The 22,546-nt window shown below is 55.7% G+C and overlaps 4 protein-coding genes across 4 annotated transcripts; 1 reads left to right on the forward strand and 3 right to left on the reverse strand.

Annotated features, from left to right (window-relative positions):
* Positions 1-645: 645 nt before the first annotated feature.
* KVR01_013281 (uncharacterized protein) lies at positions 646-2,567 on the forward strand. Its single transcript, XM_044782245.1, has 3 exons — positions 646-1,001; positions 1,076-1,426; positions 1,516-2,567. The coding sequence occupies exons 1-3, from the start codon at positions 738-740 to the stop codon at positions 1,999-2,001; spliced, it is 1,101 nt and encodes a 366-aa protein (XP_044637735.1). The 5' UTR covers positions 646-737; the 3' UTR covers positions 2,002-2,567.
* Positions 2,568-2,986: 419 nt separating this feature from the next.
* KVR01_013299 (uncharacterized protein) lies at positions 2,987-4,810 on the reverse strand. The gene is made up of 4 exons (XM_044786010.1): positions 4,636-4,810; positions 4,445-4,569; positions 3,603-4,366; positions 2,987-3,510 (listed from the first exon to the last, which is right to left on the reverse strand). The coding sequence occupies exons 2-4, from the start codon at positions 4,512-4,514 to the stop codon at positions 3,124-3,126; spliced, it is 1,221 nt and encodes a 406-aa protein (XP_044637753.1). The 5' UTR covers positions 4,515-4,569; positions 4,636-4,810; the 3' UTR covers positions 2,987-3,123.
* Positions 4,811-5,205: 395 nt separating this feature from the next.
* KVR01_013284 (uncharacterized protein) lies at positions 5,206-6,852 on the reverse strand (the record flags this gene model as incomplete). Its single annotated transcript, XM_044781494.1, has 2 exons — positions 5,206-6,204; positions 6,241-6,852. The coding sequence occupies 2 exons, from the start codon at positions 6,850-6,852 to the stop codon at positions 5,206-5,208; spliced, it is 1,611 nt and encodes a 536-aa protein (XP_044637738.1).
* A 6,976-nt stretch (positions 6,853-13,828) lies between these two features.
* On the reverse strand, positions 13,829-21,157 carry KVR01_013289 (uncharacterized protein). Its single transcript, XM_044794633.1, has 5 exons — positions 19,477-21,157; positions 19,009-19,315; positions 18,068-18,921; positions 15,880-17,896; positions 13,829-15,814 (listed from the first exon to the last, which is right to left on the reverse strand). Exons 3-5 carry the CDS (start codon positions 18,088-18,090, stop codon positions 15,095-15,097), a joined length of 2,760 nt encoding a protein of 919 aa, XP_044637743.1. The 5' UTR covers positions 18,091-18,921; positions 19,009-19,315; positions 19,477-21,157; the 3' UTR covers positions 13,829-15,094.
* Positions 21,158-22,546: the final 1,389 nt, after the last annotated feature.

Consider the following 22,546-nt stretch of genomic DNA (forward strand, 5'->3'; position numbering starts at 1 on the left):
AATAGAAATTATATAATAATTAATAATTAATAATTAAAGCTTAATTTAATTTATTAATATAATTAGAATTTACGTAAACTAAATAATTTATAAACGTTAATTTAAAGTACTTAAAGTATTTAAATTAATTAAATTATAATTATATATTTAATATAATAGTAATTTTAACGATTTAATTAAAAATAACTTTATTAATAAATAAAGTCTTTTAATTAATTAAAAGTAATAAAGATATTATATTTTCTTCTTACTATTTAATACTTATAATAAATATAATAACGCGTAATTTATTTATAAAAATATAACTAACTAACTATTAATTAATATTAGCTAATAAATATATATATTATATCTTTAAGTTTACTTTAAACTTTACCTTTATTACTACTTAGCAGCTAGTTTTTTAGATATATAACTACCTAACTATACCTTAATTTTAACTTTCCCCCCGTAATATCTACCATAATAAGTTTCGAGAGCTTGGCTATAAGTTCCAAGGTTGTTGGTCGTTCGTTGGTGGAGTGCATATGCAAGCCCTAAAATTAGCCACCAAGCCCCCTCTCCGCCCCCTTGTCTAGGCCCCGGGGTTGAATTGTATGGTTGGTGACAAAACCAGCCTTAGGCAGCTAACCACCTCAAAACCAACCCACAACTCACGCACCGCACTGCTCTTCCCAAGCAACTTTTCTCCCACACGCAGGCAGACCATACTCCAAAACTTTGTTCCTTGGAACAGCATGGCTTCTCTAGAGCTCCTAGATGGGGAACACCTGCAGCCGCTGCGTCGAGCCATCACCAACTGCCTGGCGACGTCCGCCGCCGAGTACGCGTATACTCAAATACTGGACGGACGGCCCACCTCATATGTCTTTGGGGGCGATCATTACATGGAACCTCGTTGGCCGATATATAAACATAAACAAATATGTCCAGGCTTTCTAGACAAAGCAAAAGCATTTCGGTCAGACTTTGACGTGCTCTCTTTGAAATTCGAGGCCAAGGTGACTATCCCACAACTCCCCGTCACACCACCTCAAGCTTCTACGTTCAATAATATATTGATGCTGTGACCTAGACCCTCCAGGCATATCAAGATGCAAAATGCAACTCTGTCGCCTGGAAACTGCGTCTGATCGAGCTGGTCGTGGTTGCCTGCCACGACATCGCCATCTTCCTGTACAAGATGGACGACGGCGCTCACAAGCACGCAGAGCATGAGGCGTGGCTTGCCAAGCAGCGGGAAAAGTATCTCAACAAGCGGTCGACGAAGCGGATGGTGTTGCCCCCTCGGTCGCTGTTCTGGCATGGAATGTTCAGAGACCACAAGCGCTACCCAAACGGCGTGGCGGAGCTTGCCGGATACTGGGCGGAGGGTCAGATCTTTGGGGGCGCCGTAATGTTTGATCGTGGCGAGAGTGGCGAAGAGGTGAGTCCTGTCAACATTTCACAGCCTGATGAGTGTTGCCAATCCAACGACATTGGAGATTATTGACCAAGAGCCGACGTAAACAACAGTGTAACGGCATGTACATATATAATCCGGTCCGCTACCACACATTCGCACCGCCCACAGAAGAACAATTCAACCAACTGGTAGAATTCCTCGTATCTCCGGACCCAGACCACAGCCGCTGCCCGATTCCAATCAAAGTCACGCCCGACAACTGGTGGCGCTGGGATCCCATCCCGGCCATGACGGAGCACAATATCTTCAGGAACAGGTACGAAGTCCCGGACGAGCACTACACGCGCAGCCGGAGACAAGTCATTACTGACTTGACCTGGCCCGAGTCTGCCGAGGACGCGGAGGCGGTGGAGCGGGCTGCCAGGAAGGCTGCCGGCGAGCCGTATGACGACTTGCCCTCCCCGCTCCCGGGTGACACCAGGTGGCTCCAGATCACGCCTACCTCTTTCCTTTGGGATGAACGCAAGGACGCGATTTGTGCCCTGGAGCCTGACAAGAAGAAGCAGGGCAGGCCGCCTTATTTCTTCGATCCTTGATCGCTTGGGATACTTCTTGCTGGCGTGGCGGTATGGTATTTCGGGGTGAGCTATGCAAGGTGGGCAGAGAGACAGGCATAGATGAGAATTTATTGAGACAGATGTGTCCCACCAACTTGAATCATACATCCTTGGTACGTAGGTAACTTCATTCTTGATTAAACACTGCATTAAGTTTTCTTGAGTCTTTAAAACATAAGATCACCAACAGATATCTCGTCAAAACGTCAGCTATTAGGCATATCACTCATACACGATGATTATGAGAGTCCAAAATGCACATTTATTCACAACTGGCATGAAAACCCCTCATCTAATCATCATCTATGGAAACGTGCGAGAAAGGTTGAGCGAGTAATTAACCCTTGCGTCACCGGCCTTCAATTTAAGTTCATCCCTGTCTCTGTCTTCGTCCAAAACTAGACAACCCCCAACGTTCAAGCCATGCTACACAAATATAAAAAAGCAACAGCATGCAAATTTACCGAGATCAAACAAAAAAAAAGGCAAAAGATACTTTGAACTAGACCTGATTCCCTCTTGATACTAGAAGCAGAGCTGGTGCCGCGACCCCGGCGCCGTCATGTCTTATATTTTTGCAAGCAGGAAACCGCACTGGCAGCTTGCGTGAATACCCCTCTCTTGATGGACAGAGTGAGAAGCCTGTGTGGCGAGGGAATCATATCGGCACAGGTTGGGCTGCTTGTGAGCTGTGTGGGAAACTGCTGTCTGATGCTGTACCGGGCGGCTATGGTACAGTACACCTCCTCAACTTCCTCCAGGAGAACCTTGAATGATGTGATGGAATAGCCTCAACCTATAGAACTATGGCCTTATATCCTGCAGCAAGATTCCCTTATGAGCTGTAGGACAATCCATTATAGGAAAATAGAACAACGTGCTGCGACATGCCCTTCAATAGGATACCCTCCCATAGAATTGCGTTCTACAAAGGAAAGCCCTATAGAATATGATCACACAAATAGGAAGAGTTAAAGCCACGGAGACTCCGCTATGCCTTTTTCTCATTTTTTGGATACTGGTATATATCACAGAGTAGATTCGGTCGCCCCTCTCCATCGGTCTAGATCTAGACGTGCCCGCTACCGTAGATAGACCTTGCTAATCCATCTGATCAACGCTCAGGTCCTCGGCAGCCTTCCCGTTGGTCACGACCTCGTGGCCGAGGGCCTTTTTCCGGTCCTCCTCGGCCAGCTTGGCGCACCAGCCCAGCTTGTCCTCGACCTTGCCCGCCTGGATGCCCTTGAGCTGGGTGAGGAGCTTCAGGCACAGGGGGCCGGCGTCCTCGTTGCCGTCGGGGATGTACGAGACTGTCTCCTCGCCCTTGGCGGCGTCGGTAGACAGCCGGGGGTGCGACTTGATGGTGGATGCCCACGACTTGGGGTCTGACGAGGCCAGGCGGCGGGTGATGGATCGGATCGGCACTAGGGAGGCGGCCGTGCCGGCTGCCATTACTTCTTGGAAGTTGGGGAGCTCGGCGTATTTGATCTGCCCGTCCCGTCAGTCTGAGGTGTCGCTGGTGCCCTGGGTGGCTATCCCATGGGAGGGTGTCTTGTAGGAGATATTCTGGTCCCACTCACCGAACGCTGCTCCACTGTCCAGCCAAAGGTCTTGGCAATACCCTGGACACTCTCGCTGGTGATACTGTCGATGACGTTCTTGGAATCCGGAACCACAATAGTCACATTGTCCCCGTCGACCAGCGCACCGATGAAGCCGCTCGTGCTGAACTCGTCGACCTCGGAGTGTGTGGCACTGTCGAGGTGCAGGGTGATATCGAAGCCCTCCTTGCGCGCCTTATCCGTCCACCTCATGACGGGGGCGTAGTTGCCCCCGACCTTGGCGCTGCCGGTGCCGTTGGGGGCGGCACGGTCGAAGTCGTCCAGGATGAGACAGCGCACGGGGTGCACGCCGTGGTAGACGCCGGTGGGCAGGACGTAGACACAAAAGGTGTACTCCTCGGGGGGGCTCAGGCCCAGCTGGGCGCTGGAGCCGTAGAGCTGGGGCCGCACGTACATGGCGGCGCCCGTGTCGTGGGGCGGCACCCACTCGGCGTTGAGTGCGACGGCGGCCCTGACGGCCTCGACGAACATGTCGACGGGGACGGGGGGGATGGAGACGCACTCGGCGCTGTGCTGCATGCGGGCGGCGTTGCGGTCGGGGCGGAAGACCTGGATGGAGCCGTCGCCGGGGGTGCGGAAGGCCTTGAGGCCCTCGTAGACCTGCTGGCCGTAGTTGAGGGCGGGCGCCATGCCGTGGATGCGGATGTAGGGGTCGGTGACGAACTGGAGGGGCGTCCATTTGCCGGTCTTGTGGGAGTAGTGGGACTCGATGTGGCCGTTGACTGGAAGGGGAGGGAACAGGGAACATCGTCAGCTGGTGGCGGTGTACAGCACGCTGCCGAGGGAACCAATTGACATACCCTCGTGCATACGGAAGCCAATGTTGGCCCAATCGAGGGCGGTCGAAGGTGGCGGAGGGAATGAAGGCATCGTGAAGGTCGATTAGGGCGTGGTCGTCGAGCGCCGTGGAGTCGCTACCAAGTCCCTAAGTATCCACAATCAGGCACGGTCAGCCAAGAGCTCGAGCTTCGAAGGTGACGAGCAGACAGACAGAGAACAGGCAGAGATGGGATGAATTGTCTACCAGGTGGCTTGGATAACTCGGCAGCTACAGATGCAGCAACTATCAAAAGCAGTTGAGTGGTGTATAGTTGGGCGTCTGATGTTGTCGAGGATCTTGTAAACAAACACAAACAGTCATAAAGTCGGTGGAAGCCAGACTGAACATTACCATGGTAAAGTAAGCCCCTCCGATTGCGGACTGCGGGCCCTTCAGCCATCCGTGAGTGGGCAATGCGCATTTGAGTCAGGGTCTCGGGAAGAGGTGGGGGGTGGGGTGCGATTGGCAGATCCGGGGTTACGCACGGGTCTTGAGGCGGGTACCTCCGTACCTAGGTGCTAGGTGCATGGGTTTCATGCGGGAAGGCACATTCGATTCTGTAGGCTACAGGTCACGTCATGTACGGTGCAACAGTTGCCCTTTTCAGTTGCTACTCTATGCTTTTTCATTTTGTCCCCCTAGCTGACTTCCAAGGTTTGATTCAAAAAGTTTTCACCTTCACACCACCACCCGAGAACTCCGAACGCCCCCCCCCCCAAACCAAATATCAGAAAGCCGACCTCAATATGAACCACCATACCTCCCCCGGTCTGTCCCAAAGTCGGGGTCCATCTGCCACTGACTTGCATCTGCTGCACTCCAAGGAGATGTCGACGAAGACCCTCCCTGCGACGACATCTGGGCTTGATGCTGCTGCTGCTGCTGCTGCTGGGGCGACGGCTGGATCTCTTCCCAGCCTGGCATCTCGCCTGGAATATCACCCACCACATGACCCATCCTGACCGTCATGTCAGGGGCCGCCATGTGGAAACCGCCCGGCTCTACCGGCGCCAAGGAGCTCGTCATGGGCTCGGAGGAGCTCCAGCAGATGTCGAGGTTGCCTCCCATGCCTTGCGGCGCAGTCTCGTTGCAACCCCACACGGTTTGGACTATCGACCCATACCGGCTCTCAAGCTGCTGTGCCACTTGCCAGTTACCTGCCGCCTTGTGCCAGTTACATCTGACCTCTAGGGCGTTAATCACTTCTTCCATCTTGCCATGTCCCTGAGCCAGCCACGACGGGGACGAGCCTTCACCGTACCACTGCAGCGCCTCGACCGATGGAGATGTCGATTCGGCTGCTGACAGAGCTATGCGGCTCTCCACCCACCCTTCCAAGAATGGCGAGCTACGCACCATCGGGCTGCTTGTGATTCTTTGGAGTGCTTGAAACTTGTATTCGGCTGACAGCGGGCTCTCGGCAATCTCCACTGTCTTGGAATATGTCTCGAATGCAGGTTCGTACTCGGCAGCAACGGACAGTGCTTGCGAGATCGAACATCTCGCCAGCTTCAAAATCGCTGTCTGCCCAGGCGATCTGAGCTGGGATACCCGCTTGGCCAGTTCTGCCATCGTGGGCTGGTATCCGGCACAGAGAGTTGCCAGCCGCTCCGAAACCATTTGCGAGACTACCTTGTTCGACGAGTGCCTGAAATCACTCATCATCTCGGACTCTATCGACAGAGCCCACAGAATCAGCTGCGTCGCCGGCCGTGTGTCGAAAGGGCTTGCGTGCTGTGCCTGTTGTATGCAGAATGCCAACGACTCGAGACACACGTTGACGATCCGCATGCACTCACTCGCCAACCCATTGTCCAGAAGCATGTGCGCGATCCGAAACTTGAGGGCGATGTCCAACATCGTCTCGTCATGCCGGCATAGCTGCATGACTGTCGAGTTTCCAATTGATGTAAAGGGGTACGGGCAGTCGAAATGGTGGTCTATGAAGGCTTGGAGCAGCCCGATGATGTCGCTCGGCAGGTCCGGTCCTGAAGGCCAGTCCACGGAGAAGGTTGACAGCGAAAACTCCGACGGGCTCTGCTCGCGTTGCTGGTGAAGCTTCACCACAGGGATTGACACCTTCACCCGGCCAGAGCCTCCCTTCCCACCGTCCACCGACAAGGACTTGATCACCTCCAGCGATCTCTTGGACGCTGCCGGCAGCTTATCAAGCCCCGCAGGCTTGCGCTTCATATACTTCTGAATACGTCGCACGTCCAGGTCCTCGCCCACATCCAACACGACCCGCTCGCTGCCGATTCTTCCGCCAGATCTTGACGGGCTCCCCTCTGTTCGGCCCGCCTCCTCCACCTTCTGCATCAGCTTGTGTACCTTTGCTGCTGTCACATTCTTTTCGAGGCCCCACTCCTTGAACCGTGCCTTGTACATTCTTTCTGTGGCGAAGAACTGATGTTGAGTTGCCATTACCGTTCGGACGTCTCTGAGGCGCTTTCTCTGATACAGAGAGGTGATCCTGTCTTTGTGGGCCCGCCAGTCGTCTTCAGTGGCATAGCGCTTTCGATGTGGGCTGCTCGCGGGGCTGTACGGCTTGAGCTGTCCGTCAGCTGCGACGACCTGCTGCCTGCTTCCACCATGCCGTGTGGACGGGGATGTGGCTGTGCCGGAGCTTGGGAGAAGAGCCACGGGCGCGGCCCGCCCTTGTTGACTCGGTGGCTCCATTCCTGCAGAAGGGCCCGGGGTTGAATAAAAATCCAAGTAGTCATTGGATGTCATCACCGAAGCCGCGGTGGAACTTGAGCTGCTGGCTCCACAGTCACTGAGGCTGCTGCTCCAGTCTTCTGGAGATTCCGACGACGATGGTAGGGATGGTGCCATCTCGGTCCTGTTGACTGACGTGGCAGAGGCGGCTGGGTAACGCAAGTGCTTCCGTCAACCGAGAGGGCTCCTTTGTGGGGCAGCACGATAGTACAAGACTTGTGCGTCTAGAGAAGCACGTTGTGCGGGTCAAGTCAAAAGTAGGGCTGAAGGTAAGACAAGTCAGGCCTATATGTACCCGACGAGGTTGTGAAGCTTTCTTTGACGGTGCAGATGAGAAGTCCGGGACGGGCGAGAAGCTTGGATACACCCCCAGAACTTAAATAAGACAGGATCGAAGCCCTTGGGTGGTGGAAAGCAGAGCCACTCCCAATATATCAACAACCGTCGACCTGAACGACCTCGTTGGATCAAGCGTGGATGTGAGTGAGCGAGGAGGGTGCGGCTGGTCCTACTTGGACTCACCTTTCCTGTTTCGGCGGGACACGGTGCTGTCCGGCAGACGGTGTTGGCTATGATGTTCGAGGCAATCCAGCACAGGGACAAGCTGTGTCCTTTCAACGTTGGTGACAGGGGGGTCCTGAATCATGGGGGGGTGGGCATGCGGTTGGGAGTTTCGTGTGTTATATCACTCGATAATTTCGGCCGCCCCCCCACCTACTCCGCCCATTCCCTTTTGAGCCCGCGTCGACATGCAAGTCAAGGGTTCAGGAACACTTGCTTCGTACCCGAGTTGCCTGACCGATTTGTCTGTGGTTTATTGTACCGCGGATCAGCCTTGTACGGCCGGCGCACGGCCCTCCTTGCATCTTCTTGGTGCAACGGGCCAGTCATTGTCAGACGTCACGAGGCGAATCCGAGAGGGTGGATGGGGCTCTAAGGCTTCCGCCTGGAAGGCCCACGAGCTTCGTTGTTTGCGAGCTTGGTCATTTCACTTTGTGGATCCTCAGGAAGCGGCTCACCTCAGTCTGCCGCTCGCAATCCTGCCCAGAACGAGGGCTTATCAAAGAAGCGGTGGGAAATTGACACAAACGGTCTATGATAGGGCAATCACCAACGTCTATTAGCCCGCGGTGCCATCAAAGAAGAACGGCTGACGGAAATACAACGCGGCATACAAGCGTCCTTGCCGACTCGTGGTAAGGAGATCAACGACTGCGTCGCCGTCTGTCGACACGGCGAGCAAGCACATGTCGCCGATCTGGCAAGGAAGACCCCAGGAATGCTTGCGCCCTCGCACGAGGCCGGGCAGCGTCTACACACCATTTTTGCCGCGCGACGGAATGGTTACCTCGTGTGTCGACTCGCGCTAAGGGCGGTTACTTGGTGATCCGGGGAATGGGGAAAAGAGCGGACGGTAGGTTCCAAGAAAGAACCTCTTGGCACAATGGGACCTTACATTCCCAATTGCTCACCCCTGGTGCTGCCAATCCGTGAGCAGCTGCGTGCCAGCGTCGATCCTAGCGCTACCATCCAGCCTTCGAGACTGGCCTTCCCTGACATGGCTGTGGATCTCAGCTCGAGGTCTCAATGGTGGTGGTGTCTGTAGTGACCTGGGCAACACTGGATGAAAGCTGCCATACCACCAGGCGGGCAGCTCACTCCTCTCGCACGGCTTGACGAAGCTCGATATGGCAGAGCCACGTCACGGAGCCTGCCGTTGCAGGGTCAAGTGATCGCACAGCCCATGCAAACTTGCAGCTTGCAGGCGTTGAAAAGGCTGTCGACCCGGCAGTTGGGGGCGGACCATGCCAGATGCGTGGGTGGGTGCCCAGGTGAGCCGTGGCGGAGCCGTGGCATGTCCTTTGTCATCTACTGCACGGCGGCTGGGCTGGTCGATGAGCTGGAGCCCTGAGCCTGCGGCCCTGCGGGGTCGCCCTCAGCCTAGAACCTGTCTGTTTGCGGTGATGAGGTCTTGTCATCGCAAGGCGCATGTGGGGTCGACGCCACAGTATCGCCTGCAGGGAAGACTGTGGGGTGGTGTCCATTTTGTTCTATGCGTCGCACAGCGGCGATACGCGGATTCGATGCCTCGTGCGCGCTCGACGGTACTCGAAACGCACATACAATGAATGCTAGGGTGAGCTCAAGTGCGGAAGCCATCCAGATTAGTGCTGGGCTAGCCAGGGTGCGTGCAGTCAGTCGTCCGGGTTGCTACTGCGAGGTAAAGTTGACACCTCCATCTTTGCTTGCCTGCCCAAGGGCAACCACCACCACGACGAGTGATCCCTGGCACTGAGAAGGATGCATCAGTGTTAAGATATGCCCCTTCCAGGCAGGAATACGTGTGGAGAACTTGTGTGTTACCGCATTGCAGAGATCACCCCATCCCCCAAAACGAGGCGCTCTCGGGTACCGGTTCCCACCAGTCCTAAGCCTTACCACAAGGACGGGAGGTCGTTAGATTGGTCGGCCACTGCCAAATCAGTGCGCCAACACGCAACCGGGGACTGCTATTTGCGTCTTGCGCTGGTTATCTTGTCCTGCCCGCCCTTGACTGGGCCCGAGGACGAGCCATCTCGGTCCGAGCGAGAGAGAGCGAGGGCTGGCTTGGGGGATCTGGCATGGATCATCTCTTGTCTACTGCCCATCGTTTCCCAGCCCATCCATCACTGCTACATCCATCGACTACCTGCACTACCAAGGCGCTGCCAGCCGGTCATGCTCCTCTCGATTGGAGATAGCGCAGTTGTGGTGAAAATAGGGCTCAACCTCTGACGCAGCCGAATGCCAACCGGGGATGGTTGCATCGGTGCAGTGTAACCTAACCTCGCGCGGGAAACCAGCCCTGTACGGAAAAGTCCGCGGCCAATCAGAGACAACGGCCCTCTTCCGCCGAGACTGGCATCCCATGCCGTTGTCGCTTAGAGGAGACCGGGCCGCATCCAACGGCTAGGCTACTATACGGAGTACACAACATTGACGTCGCGAGGTCCCAATCTCTCCGCTCCCCGGGGGAAGCACGGAAATTGGGCTTCCTCTTCCCCACGCCCGAGCATCGATCGCACTCCACGGACACAGTCCGCTCGCTGCCTAGGAACAGGGTTGCATTTCCCTACCGGAAAGACGGACCAGGTTCCACGAAATTTCGCAAGCAATCTGATGGCTCTTATCGAAGAGCCGCGTTGAGCCTCGCCAGCCTAGAAGCCATGTACCACCATGCGCGTTGCGTCGTCTGAAATACGAGCTATCACAACGACAGAGCTATCTCTGCAAACCCTCCCCTCCCCAACACCAACTGGTTCGTTCTGTTCAGTACCTCCAGGGCCCCCGCGCTGCAGCGATCAGTGTGGGGTTTAGACAGGATGCAATAATAGCCCAGGCTGTCGCCGGACCGCCGCCGAGCAGCGATCCACAATTGAATGTATGATGCATCACATTCCACTCTCTCTTGTCTGGAGAAATAGAATGATGCAAATATTGAAGAGAATGGGGCCGTGCAGTTGGTTGTTGCGGCATTTGGTCGAGGCGGTGGCTCGGGGAATGCGGACGAACACGCGGTTTGCAGTGGTTCTGCCCCCGTTCCACCAGCCCTGTCAAATCGATCTATCACGGTCGGTCTTGATGAGGGTCGATCCACTGGTGCGTCTGAGACCTCCCCAACACATCTCATGGCAACAGGCTGCTGTTTTGAAGAACCCGTGTTGCTGTCCTGTTGGTCCTGGGAGTGGAAAGCAGCTGCAGGTCTGTATCCACTCTGCCCAACCGCAAGACCCCTTTCCCGAGATTTGTATTAACGTGTGTGGGTGTGCTGGCGGGGGACGAGGGCGCCCATCGCGCTGAATCTGCATCTCATGCTAAGCCCTACAGCTGAGCAACACCGCCTTTGCTGTGACGCCCAGTGGGTGTAGTGTGCCAGCAAACTATAGGTCGGAGGCGACGAGGACACCTCTGAGAACAAATGTATTGCGCTAATTATGAAGCCTGCACAGTGACAGTGCCGAGTCCCTGAGAGATATCTGATCCCTGCCGCAGCCAACAACTGCTTCCCGCGCGCTGAGACAACAACGGCGATGAGGAAAAGGAATGGAAGGCTGCGGAGCACACTGAAGCGAGCTGTCACTTCCATGCACCTAGACGCCCAAGCACCACCTGGGCAGGTCGGACAACGTACAGCAGTAGCACATCATGTGCGCGAGCGGCACTGCAGCTGCCCCTGCCATGCACCCACAGTTTTGCCAGGGTGACCTAACTCAAAGTAAAGCCCTGCCCCCAGGCCCCACAAGGTGGAGCCCTGGCCGGCCTGCCGGGCAACATGAAGCGAGGACCCACGGCTGGCTGGGCGTACAGTCGGTCGTGTACAGTACACAACACACTCCACCCGACCGGCCCTGGGTATGAACTGAGCCGAACTGCAACTTGACCGTTCTCTCTTGTGCTCGCTCTGGGGCCGACCACCTGGGCCAGCTGAGCCCCCGGGTCTCAACACTAGCCGGCGCCCAGCACGTGCGTGCGCTGAGGCTAGCCCCCTATTTGGAGCTGTCAGACGAACACAATAGCTTTGACATATGTCACTGATGGGTACCCGCACCCGCTCAGGCCCGGGCTGGCTGAGCTCGCTGCCCTACACCACGCTACACCACACTACAACAGCAGCTGGCTAGCTCCTAGCTCCCTCTGGCCCGGGGCAGGGAAACCCCACGCAGAAATTCGACGTTGCAACCCGGGCACTAGCTCCCCAAAGGACCTTGTTGCCGTACACGGGAGCGATTGTGATAGGAACGTTTACGGCTTTCACGTGGCATTGTAGTTGGAGATTTCTTGCGTCCGTCACAAGCCACTTCCCTATCTGGCTACCCCCTTTTCGATGGGATGGGATAGGATGGGATAGGAGGGATGGACAGACGTCCCCCGGGGCTGGGCGACGGGGCGATGGGCTACAGCCACAGCAGCAAAGCCAGCATTTGTTTCTACCTGCAGAACTCCGGACGCACGCCGTGCTAGCCTAGCTAGGTACGGAGTAGAGCAGACAGACAACAGCCGGGCCTAGCCCGGCCTGGGAAATCCTTGCAAGGGTTGGTTGGTTGGGGCCGTCGATTCCCGACGGGGTCCAGCAAGGAGCACGGAGCAAGGGGTGCTCATCTCGTCTCTTGATGGGTCTCGTCTTGATTGATGAGGCGGAGAAATACACACACACAGAGAGAGAGAGAGAGACAGAGAGAGGTGAAGAACCTGTGTGTGTTGGTCCAGCGCAATTATTCCAGCCGGGCCCAGCCCAGACCGGCACCCCAGGCAACCCCCCGAGGCAGGCAGGGCACTCGAGCTGCGAGCCCCCCTGGGGCCGAAGGTGTGAACAAAAGGCCAGCGTAGAAACTCATCACATCCGGAAGCGGGCAGGTAGATGGATAGATTGTCGAGGGCTGCCGTCGCTACAGAAGGGCCGCCGGCGATCGTCGAGATCCGTAGCTAGGGTCCGTCGTGGGAGTTTTCTAGATCTAGAGGTGTATGTACTTGGACACACACACACACACACAGACACACACACAGACACATATGCAGGCATACATACAGACCGGCAATAAGGCAAGATCGCGTTTTCGATCCCCGGGGCAGTGGGCAAAGAAGCAAGGGAAGGAGGGAGAGGGAGGCAGATAGGCACTGGAGGGGCGTGGGGGCAAGGCCCTCGAGATCGATCTCCTCTCATCAACTCTCATCTCTCTCATCGATCACATGTCTGTCTGCCTGTCTGCCTGTCTGTCTGCCTGCCTGCCTGCCTGTCTATGTGTGCCGGAAACGAACGAACGAAACGAACCAAACGGAATGAGACCAGCCAGCAAGCCAGCCAGCCAGCCAGCCAGCCAGCTTCGCCGTCGGTGGAGTCCGGCGTGTCGGTCGGGCGTCGACGAGATCGACGGTTGGCACGCAACGCACGCAGCGCAGCGCACGAACGAACGCCACGCCTGCCACGCCACCAACGTTACCACTCCGCAGGAGGCGTCGATGAATGGCTAGGGGGTTGTTCGGATATAGAATGGGATCAAGAAGCTATTTCTGTAAACGGCCGCCTGGGCTGGGCGGCCCTTGACGTCGTTTGTGCTAGTACTAAGAGTTCCAAGGTTAGCATGGTGGTTGGATTTACTTACCTACACAAGATACCCGCCGCTTGCAGCCGGGGCTAGCAAGACGGGAGACAGAAGGCAGATACAAGAACAGAGGGAGGACAAGCGGCGACACCGTGCCCAAAAATAAAGAAAGAAAGGGCGGGGGGAAAGTCCCCCAGCCGCGGCCGTGGGTATCGCGGTTGCGGTGGTAGCAGGAATGCGCCAGGCAAGGCAAGGCGGACGGACTGACTGACTGACTGACTACGCCGTCCAAAATACCTAGGTAGTTAGTTAGTCAGGTAGGCGTCGATGCCAGTGGCTGGTGATGGCCTCGTCATGAACACCACCCTCGATGATACATGCCTACATACATACATACCTACCCACCTACCTACACACACCAAGCTAGGCACAGACACGCCAAGAGGGACCGCGGCATAGGTCAAGTTAGCAGCAACCCTAGCAAGCCCACCTACACCGGTCCCGGGGTCATGCATGCGACCACCGCAGATAAGACACCAAAGTCCGAGGCATGGAGGTAGAGAGAGTGAGAGAGGAGCAAACTCATAAACTCCGATTGCTTGAGAGCTCTTGGAAGGACTAACCTAACCTAACCTGATCCTAATTGTACAGAGGTAGTAAGTAAGTAGTCTGGATAGTCTGGATGAATCAAAAAAAGCAAAAACGGTGCTGCTGGAGGAGAGAAAACCAAGTACAAAGTACAACGGGGAAAATGCCCCGGGGGGAAACCAGCTATCCCCGGCCGGATCTTTGATGATGTAATGTTGGGTTTTGGAGGAGTGGGGTGTTGTTGATGTGTGCGGGTGGTGTTTTGATGTGATGTGATCTGATCCTGATAGCAGTCAACCCTCGCACGCATCTGTAGTCTAATCAAACCATGCTGGCCAGACAAAGGGGAGAACGCACGCCCGCACGGAAACACGCATGTTCGTTTTCAAACACCACACCACGAATGGCAGACTTTCATTTACCCCTTCCCATCCATAGGACACACACACAAGCGCGCGGGGGGAGTCGCCGTCTATCCAACAATCAATCGTACAAGTGTCCAGACTCTTCTGACAGGCATCCATCCATACCACCGAGCCCTTTTTTCCAAGTAGCACAAGGGGTTGGGTGTGAGAGCATTTCCTTTCCATCATTCATATCCTTAAAAACAAGAAACTACCATTTGTGCCGTGATCGCCATGCTTTTGTGTTCATCATGAGGTTAACCAGAAAGAGAGAGAGAGAGAAGAGAGAGTACGCATAATGAGAAGAACCAAATACCACAAACAAGGATACTGCTACAGGAAACACCACAAGAATATGCCGTTGTACCGCGCATGAGTGGCGGTTACACCACACCAGTCCCACTAGCCACAGTGAGACAGACGTGCATGAGCGGACGGTCATGTGAGGAGGAGAGAAGGGTTGTTGCAAGGAGCAGGGCATGTAGAAACTGTTCGGTCGAGGTTCGCCGGCCCCTGCCTGGCCCTGTGCTGCTCGAAATAGCCTGTCCGTCAAAAGAACTGACAGGTCGCGCAGACGGGGCTGACCGATGAGACCACGGTCCCTGTCGCCAAGCCCCATGGGGGTGGAGGCGCCACAAAGATTGGCGACGGAAAGAGAAGGACTGTGCGACGAGGCGGCGTTCGACAAGGTAGCCCAGGGTTGGGAAATAAAACCCCAATTGCTGCTGACGCCGTAGCGTCCCATTCCGGGCGTCTCCACGTGCGACGGCGCAAGTCTAACTCGGGCATCTTCGAAAGTGACTTCTGCAATCAACCTAGGCCTGGCCAAACGCGACGGGCTCATTCAGCGGTGGCGGACGCCAGCCGGTTGAGCACCACCAAAACACCAGAAACACCCTGCGTTAGGGTGGCGGTCGCCTCGGTGTTGCGGTTGCCCAAGCTGACGGTGACCACGTCCTTGACGACCTGGTCGTTTCCGAGATTGTTGGCCCATCTGAAGACCTTCTCGTCGTCTCTCCCGTCCCCGACCACCATCAGGAAGTCCACAGGGCCCTTGTGTGTGTTGTCGTTCGCAGGCAGGCGACTCATGAGGTCCTCGAGAATCCTCTCCGCGGCGGTACACTTGGTCCAATCCACCGGCTCCACGATTATTGAGCCGTCAGTGGCGATGGCGTGGACACGCTGGTTCTCACAGGCATCGTTGATATGCGAGGCACAGTCACTCGCCTGGCTGACTGCGTGTTCCCAGTCCTCGGCGCTCTTGTAGTGAAAGATCAGGCTGCAGCGGCGCTCCTCGATCTCGGCACCCGGTGTGCGCTCCAGGTAGTAGTTGAGTATTCCCTTAACCGACTCCTTCCACGCCCGGATGTGCTCGGGGTTTGCCATCTCAGTCCACGCGTCACTGCCGCAATCCTTGAGGAAGCAACCGTTCTCGGCGATGAGACCCAGGTTAGGGACGCGTCGGAACAAACGGTCCAGCTCCTCGGGCCGCCGACCAGACATTACATATACTATGTTGCGCTCGTCCAGGAGAAGCTCGTTCAAGGTATCCAGGGTACGCTGCGGTGCCTCGTGTCAGCAAATACGTCTCGCCGTGGTCTGGCGCGCATGATATGGAGACTTACCTGTGGGCTGGAAGGAATGATCTGGTTCACAGGACCCCAGTTGACCAGCGTGTTCTCGTAGTCCAAAATGAACAGGCGGCGTCCGCTCTTTTGATACTTCTCTACCAGATTGTTCACGTTGAGGCGCGGGACAGATGTCTGATCATGGCGATGCTGCTCGTCATGCGCGTGGTCCAGGCGCGTCATCAGTTCGGTAAACCAATGAGCACCAGTGTGCTGCATGATGCATTTGTGGAGCTTGGTCCATCGCTCTTCCTTTTCCTCGTTGCTCATGTCCAGGGCCTTTCGGATGGCATTGGAGCACGCCCTGTAGTCCCATGGGTTCACAGACAGCTCATTGCCGCCGAAAAGGGAGGCAGTTCCCGTGAACTCGGACAGGATCAGGGAGCCATGCTTTTTCTCGCCAATGTGCTTGCCGTCCTGGCAGTAGAGATACTCATGCGAGGTCAAGTTCATGCCCTCGCGCTGGCTTGTGATCATGAGCGCATCAGCAATGGACAGAAGGGCCAGGTATTGAGCATAGTCGATATCTTGCTTCAGGTACACAACCGGCTGGTACGCGAGATTTGCATAAGATGAGTTGATGCGAGTGACAATATCACTCACAGTCGCGTCAAGCTCTGATTTCTCGCTTGAAGACAGGGCGACCTGGATCAATATGACGTTTCCTCGCCACTCGGGGTTGGTGTTGAGGAAGAGCTCGTAGGCGAGGAGCTTCTGGCGGACGCCTCGGACATGGTCCAGCTTGTCTCGCGCCACGATGAGCTTCTTGCCGGCGTAACGCTCCCGGAGCACATCAAGCCACCTCTTGACAGCGGGGTCTTCCCGATGCGCGCTCAGACTCACGGGGTCTATTCCGATGGGGAGGTTGATGACATCTACAAAACGGTCCTCTAGGTGCAGGCCATCAGGGGTCGCCTCTGCATTGAGCAGGCGGCTGCAGGTCTGCAGGAAGTGCCGCGTGTATTCGTGGATCTGGAAGCCGATCAGGTTGGCGCCGAGCATGCCCTCGAGCAGCTCTTTTCGGACGGCCAGACAGCGGAAGACCTCTGACGAGGGGAAAGCGACATGCAGGAAGAAGCCAATCTTGGCGTCGGGCAGCTTCTCGCGGACCATGCCAGGCACAAGCAGCAGGTGGTAGTCGTGAACCCAGATGACGTCGCCCCTCTTCCAGTTCCTGATGATCTTGTCTGCGAATGCTCGATTGACATTGACGTAATGCTTATACGAGTGATCTTCGTAGGCCTTGCTCTTGGGGTTGTCTGGCAACTGGTAGTGGAAGACAGGCCAGAGAATCTGCTTGCAGAAATGCGAGTAGTGGCCATCGAGGTCCTTGTCGCTGCAGAAGACTGTGAGCGAGTCAAACTCGGTCGCGAGGCGGTCCTCGATATCCTGCTTCTGCTGAGTGCCCTCGAGGGCATCTGTGGGCATGCCCAGGGTCCCTACCCAGGTGACGTCAGACAGCTTCCCTTCGCGAATGGCTGCGTCGGCAGCATGTCGCAAGCCCCCATTGCCCTGGTCGGCATGGACAACCTTCCAGTCAGCGTGGGCAAAGACGCGGTCGTGGCTGTCGCTTCTCTGGAGGGCGCGAGGCTGGACAACGCCCTGGCGCCCAAGCTCTTGTGCCTTGGCCTTCAACTGCTTGTTATGCTCGAGGATTGAGGAAGGAGGCGGGGTGTTGGCACGGGAGACAGGCTGATCGTTCCTCCTACCCCAGACAGGAGAGCCCTGGTAGCCAGGGCCTGGCTCGGGCTTGGTTTCGCAGCCTGGAGACTGGTGCTCCTTGGCGTGGTAGTGGATGCGCAGGCCATCCTCGTTGGTAAAGATGCCATCAGCGGGCTGGTCGTCAACTGGGCTGTCTGGTGGAGTGATGTCGGCATTTGGGACAGGGAAGAGGCTCGGTGGTGCTCGTTGCGCCTGGGGCCTGGGTTTCTTTTTGGCAGGGTTCTCGGGCAGTAGCTTTGCGTTTTTCGAAGGGACGCCAGGTAGGGTAAAATGGACTGTCTTCGGGAGGAAGCTGTGGCATAGGCAATGGCTGTTAGCACTCTGGCAACACTGCTTCAATAATGACGTAGAGGTGGTGTGGGTCCAATGGCCGCCTCTCAGCTGTTTACACCGAGTTGTGGTATGATGCACGCCCGTTGCAAAACATGTGGAGGAAAATGATTGTGCGGACAGAAAGACTCACAGTGAGGCTATGAAGACCGTCATGTTGGGCCTCAGGTATCAGATTCTTGTATGGCAATGTGAATATCCCATGCAGCTTTGAAAGGTTGGTTGGATTTTTCTTTTCGACGTCGGTCGGGTCGGTCGGGCGAGACTTGTGCTGCCGTTGGACTGGGGCAGTGGATCCAGTTGTCTTTGGTAGTTGAAATGGTATCGTCGAGAAGGCTCTGAGCTCTAAAGTCTATGCGCGCCTGAGCTGGTTGTGGTGGTCGAACTGAAGGCAGGAAGTGATGCGAAACACAAGTGTTGTCCTCGAAACACACCGAAGAGTTGAGGAATGGTCGCGCCGCAGTTGGTTCTTGGTTCGGACAAGAGGTCTAACTCGAAAGTCTATGACAAAGATGCAAGGCAGTCCAAAGGAAAAGTGCTTTTGTCTAGGGAGGGGACCAGAGAAAACGAAGGCCACACTGGTGATTAAAGATGGTGGGGTGGGAGGCACTGGGTGCGATGTTGAGCAGACAAGCAGACAAGCTGTGGCCGAATCTGGTGTAAGAAGAGGGAGAAATCGGGTCGGGCTGACGTCGGGTGCAAAGTTGATGGCTGATGGTGGGTGGCAGAGCTGCAAGGGGACCCAGCTTCCTCGCTGGCTGATGCGTCTTGCCGCTGCCAAATTTGGGGTTGCAGGTGCAGGGCTGGCACGGCAAGTGCCGTGGGGCAGGCAGTCACGCAGTCGTGCAGAGGTACCAAGGTACTCGAGGTACTCGGGTTGTGAGGCAGGTCCGGGGCTCGGGAGCTAAACAAAGGGTTGTCCTTGGGGCCTTCCTTGTCTGGGAGGCCGAGTGCTGCTCCTGGTCCGTGTTTCACTTTCTTAAAGTTCTGTGCAGAGAACAGATCAGCAAAGATGGCAGTCGAGTAGAGGAACAATGAAAATCAGGGTGTGAGAAATGATGGAGGTTTGCTGACTGAGTACAATAGACAGTGCATTCAAGTGTAAATTTTGGGGGCAAAAAATTCCAGTGACGTAGCTTGCCGTACGTCAAGTTGTGAACGAATGTGTACTAAGTACTGCAGCTGAGGTGGACTCCAGTTCTGGCCCGTGGGCTGTGGGACTTGGGGTCTCTTTTTTTTTTCTTCTTTTTTGTTGAAGTGACAGGGGATTGCTGTGGAATTCCAAGCAATGGTCACTTACACCTCAGAATGGCCGGGGTATATTGGACAATAACCAATGCACACGTCGTCGATCGTTTTAGCCCAGAATTATTTTCTTTGTCTGCAGCTCTGGTCAGTACACATTCGAGGCGAGCTAGTCCAGAGGTACGCAGCCTGGCAGCCAGCCAGCTTGGCTGGCAGCTGCAGCTAGCAAGCAGTTGAGCCAGGTTGAAGCGTTTCGGGTGAGATAATCTTGACGTGGGTGCAACTGGGCCTACTAACTCTGGGCCTAGGGACGGATCGGTCAGGCCTTAGTGTGGGAACTCGCTGACGATCTTGCAGGGCCTTGGTACGTCTGGCCTGTCTGGCCCGTTTGAGAGGCTGCGCGATGGGACCCCGTTGGGCCTACTAGTTGTGGATTCTTTTCTGCGTAGTAGGTCTGCTTCGAAGAGGCCCGGTCCGTTTCGACGATGGTGGGCGGCTGGACTGAGGGCTTGCTTGTCTGCTGAGGATGTCGGCGGGAGAACGAGAAACAACAAGAGATACTGCGTATTCTCTAGTCAAGAGAGACGAGGCCCCTCAATAACGTCACATGAGTCCTGAGTAGAGAGTTGGGCTGGCCTCCCGAATATATGTGAAAACGGACAGAGACGATAGAAGGCTGTCGAACTATCTCCAAGTCGTCATTCACACCTCACCCCGGCCGAGTGAAGTGGTCCTTATCGATACCAACTCGAGAGTTTTTTTTGAGTTTTCTTAATCGATAACGGAGGTTTTGATCCGGCCATGCATCGATCACAATCCGATCAGATCGCAAATAGCAACAGGTTTCCTAGTCGATGCAGAAACAAGGCAGCTCGAGAATTCGTTGGCCTAGGAAGAGGAGAGTATAGTATGCTGCATGGAAAGGTGTGGTACTCGGTGGAAGCTGAGGCTGGGACTGGGCCCGGTGGAGGAGTGTTTACTCCGTCGAGGTTGCTCCAAGTCGTTATCGCATCGATAGGAGGAAGAAGCACTAACAACGTGGGGAGCTATTGCAATCCCAAGGCGGCTGGATATTTCTATTCTTCTACTCCCACTTTCCGCCACGGCGCACAAGCTAGACACTACTCGGGCAGCTGGCACAGGTGCATACCAAGGCCGGATGGTTTTCTGCCCCCTCCCACTCGGAAGTTCGGAAGCGGGTTGCACTCGACCTTGGGCTTGCCTGGACGGCGGGGAGTTCCTGTCATGGCGGCACACGTGGTGGATGGTTGGACGAGCAGGGTTCCAGGGAGCGTGAGGGGAAGTGGAGCGGCGGAGAAGGTTGCAGCATCACCAGACGTGCAGACATCCATCCTAACATCCTAACCTGCTGGAGATGGAATCTGACACCCCTGGTGTTAAAGTTTGAGAACGTGGCAAGTGCACATATCCCAACGCCACCTCCAAATTCATATGCCTTGCCTATTCGTTCAAGATGTTTCTAATCAGAAGGCTACCAATACACCCTCACGAAGAAATATCCTCACAATCTGGGGGCAGCAAAGTACATGGGCGGGTCCACGGGTCTCCTTGGACCCATCCATCCCGTCTCAACATCAGACTATCCGGCCCGGGATCTTCCTCTTCAACAACCCCATTCTGTTGTTTCTCTTTTTTACTTTTTCTTCCGGTCACGCGTCGGTCGCAACTCAGTCCCTGGACTCGTGGTGGGCTACGTGCGAGTGCACGCCCGCTGTTTCTCCCTCTCACGTCCAAGTTCCTCGGCGCACGCAGGCGCCCGCGGCCCGTGGGACTGATCTACCTCGTCTGACGCGGTTTCTTCCGGCACTGCCCGACTCGCCATGACTCCAGCCCGAGCGTGTCGGTGTCAGGTTCAGTCCCATGGACAGGCAGAGGGGGTTTTGTGCTCCAGCCCAGCAGCAAGTACTACCATGTAGTAGGTATGCTACACAAACACCAAATGGAAGTCCGAGTCGACAGATCCAAGGCGACAAAAGTCGACATCAGGGCTGCGATTCCTCCGGCTTATTATTTGCTTGCTGGAACCCTGCCCTGCCCTGCGCCCGTCCTTCCATGCCAAGGTTGCCCGACGTTGCATCCCACGAGATGCATGCAGTAGCCTCTTCTTCCATGTTCCTGGCTCGTCGGGGCGGCTGGCCAACCAGTCACGGCTGCAATGGCGATCGATCAAAGTCCTGTCCTGCGGTTGCCGTTGCCATTGCCAGATTTATTACCTGGTAAGAGTCACCGCAAGGCAGACACGTCAAGCTTAGGATCAACGACCCAAGCCAGATCGATAGATACGTGTACCTTGCGGACCGTTTCTCCCGGCATCAACGAGATGCTTCCATCCCATCCATCAATGCTGTCCGTCCCTCCGCATTGATGGTGTTCGTCCATGCTCCTCCGGTGCCCAATAGGTCTTTGGGCATCAATCTGGCCCATGAGGAAACCCCCGCCGGTTAGAATTCGCCGTCGAAGCTTCTCGGCCGCCGCTACTGCAGGGCGCGCTCTGGCATCGAGCATTGATCACGTTCAACACCAGAGGGCCACACCGGCGGGTCTCGCCGGCAGACATTGAGACTCGGACCAGAACAGACACCATGCGTTGCCCGGGACCCCTGTTACCAAAGTTGTGTGCACTTACCCATCAGCCGCAGGCCTGCAGCTAGGACGGTGCGAGCGGGGAGCCGGCGGGGAGCACAGGAACGCTGTGCTCCCTACACTGCTTGTTCCAGGAGGTCCATCCGGGGAGTGTGTGGCCTCACGCTGGGGTCTCTCCGCCTCCAAACCCCGGCCGAAAGGAGCTGACGACCACAGCAGCCGACGGATGGCCTGACTGCGCCCCTATGGTGCCGAGGTGCTGCGGCTGCGGCTGCTTCTTGGTATCACTCCGGACCACCTGACCACGGCAGGTTGTGTAACCATGGTGGGTGACTGAAACGAGACATCACAAACCTCCTGTCGGGAGGAGAAGGGAAGGGAAAGGGAAAGGTGGGCAAGCAGCAACAAGCCAGAACCCTCTAGAAAGCCCCATCATGCTTCTCTGGTGGAGGGGGCCTTTCACGATGCTATTCCCAATGCAACCCCATCCATCCATGGCCCCGGATCGAATTCTGTGGGGTGGGATGCTGGAGCTGGAGCATGGCAGCTCACCCATGCAACTGACTGCAGTCCTGCAGCCAGCACAGCTCTGGGGATCTGTTCTAGACCGCCCCCGGCCCGCATGAGCTTCTGCCGAGACTCACAGCTCCCCCCTGGCCTGCAGGAGCTTCCAGAACCGACGACAGGCTGTCTGTCTGTCTGTCTGGTCTCCCGAGAACCTTGGAACAACTTTATGCGACTCCGTCTCTGGCTGGAGTGGAGC

The sequence above is a fragment of the Diaporthe batatas genome, assembly GCF_019321695.1.
Source record: "Diaporthe batatas strain CRI 302-4 chromosome Unknown Contig00025, whole genome shotgun sequence".
Lineage (NCBI taxonomy): Eukaryota > Fungi > Ascomycota > Sordariomycetes > Diaporthales > Diaporthaceae > Diaporthe > Diaporthe batatas.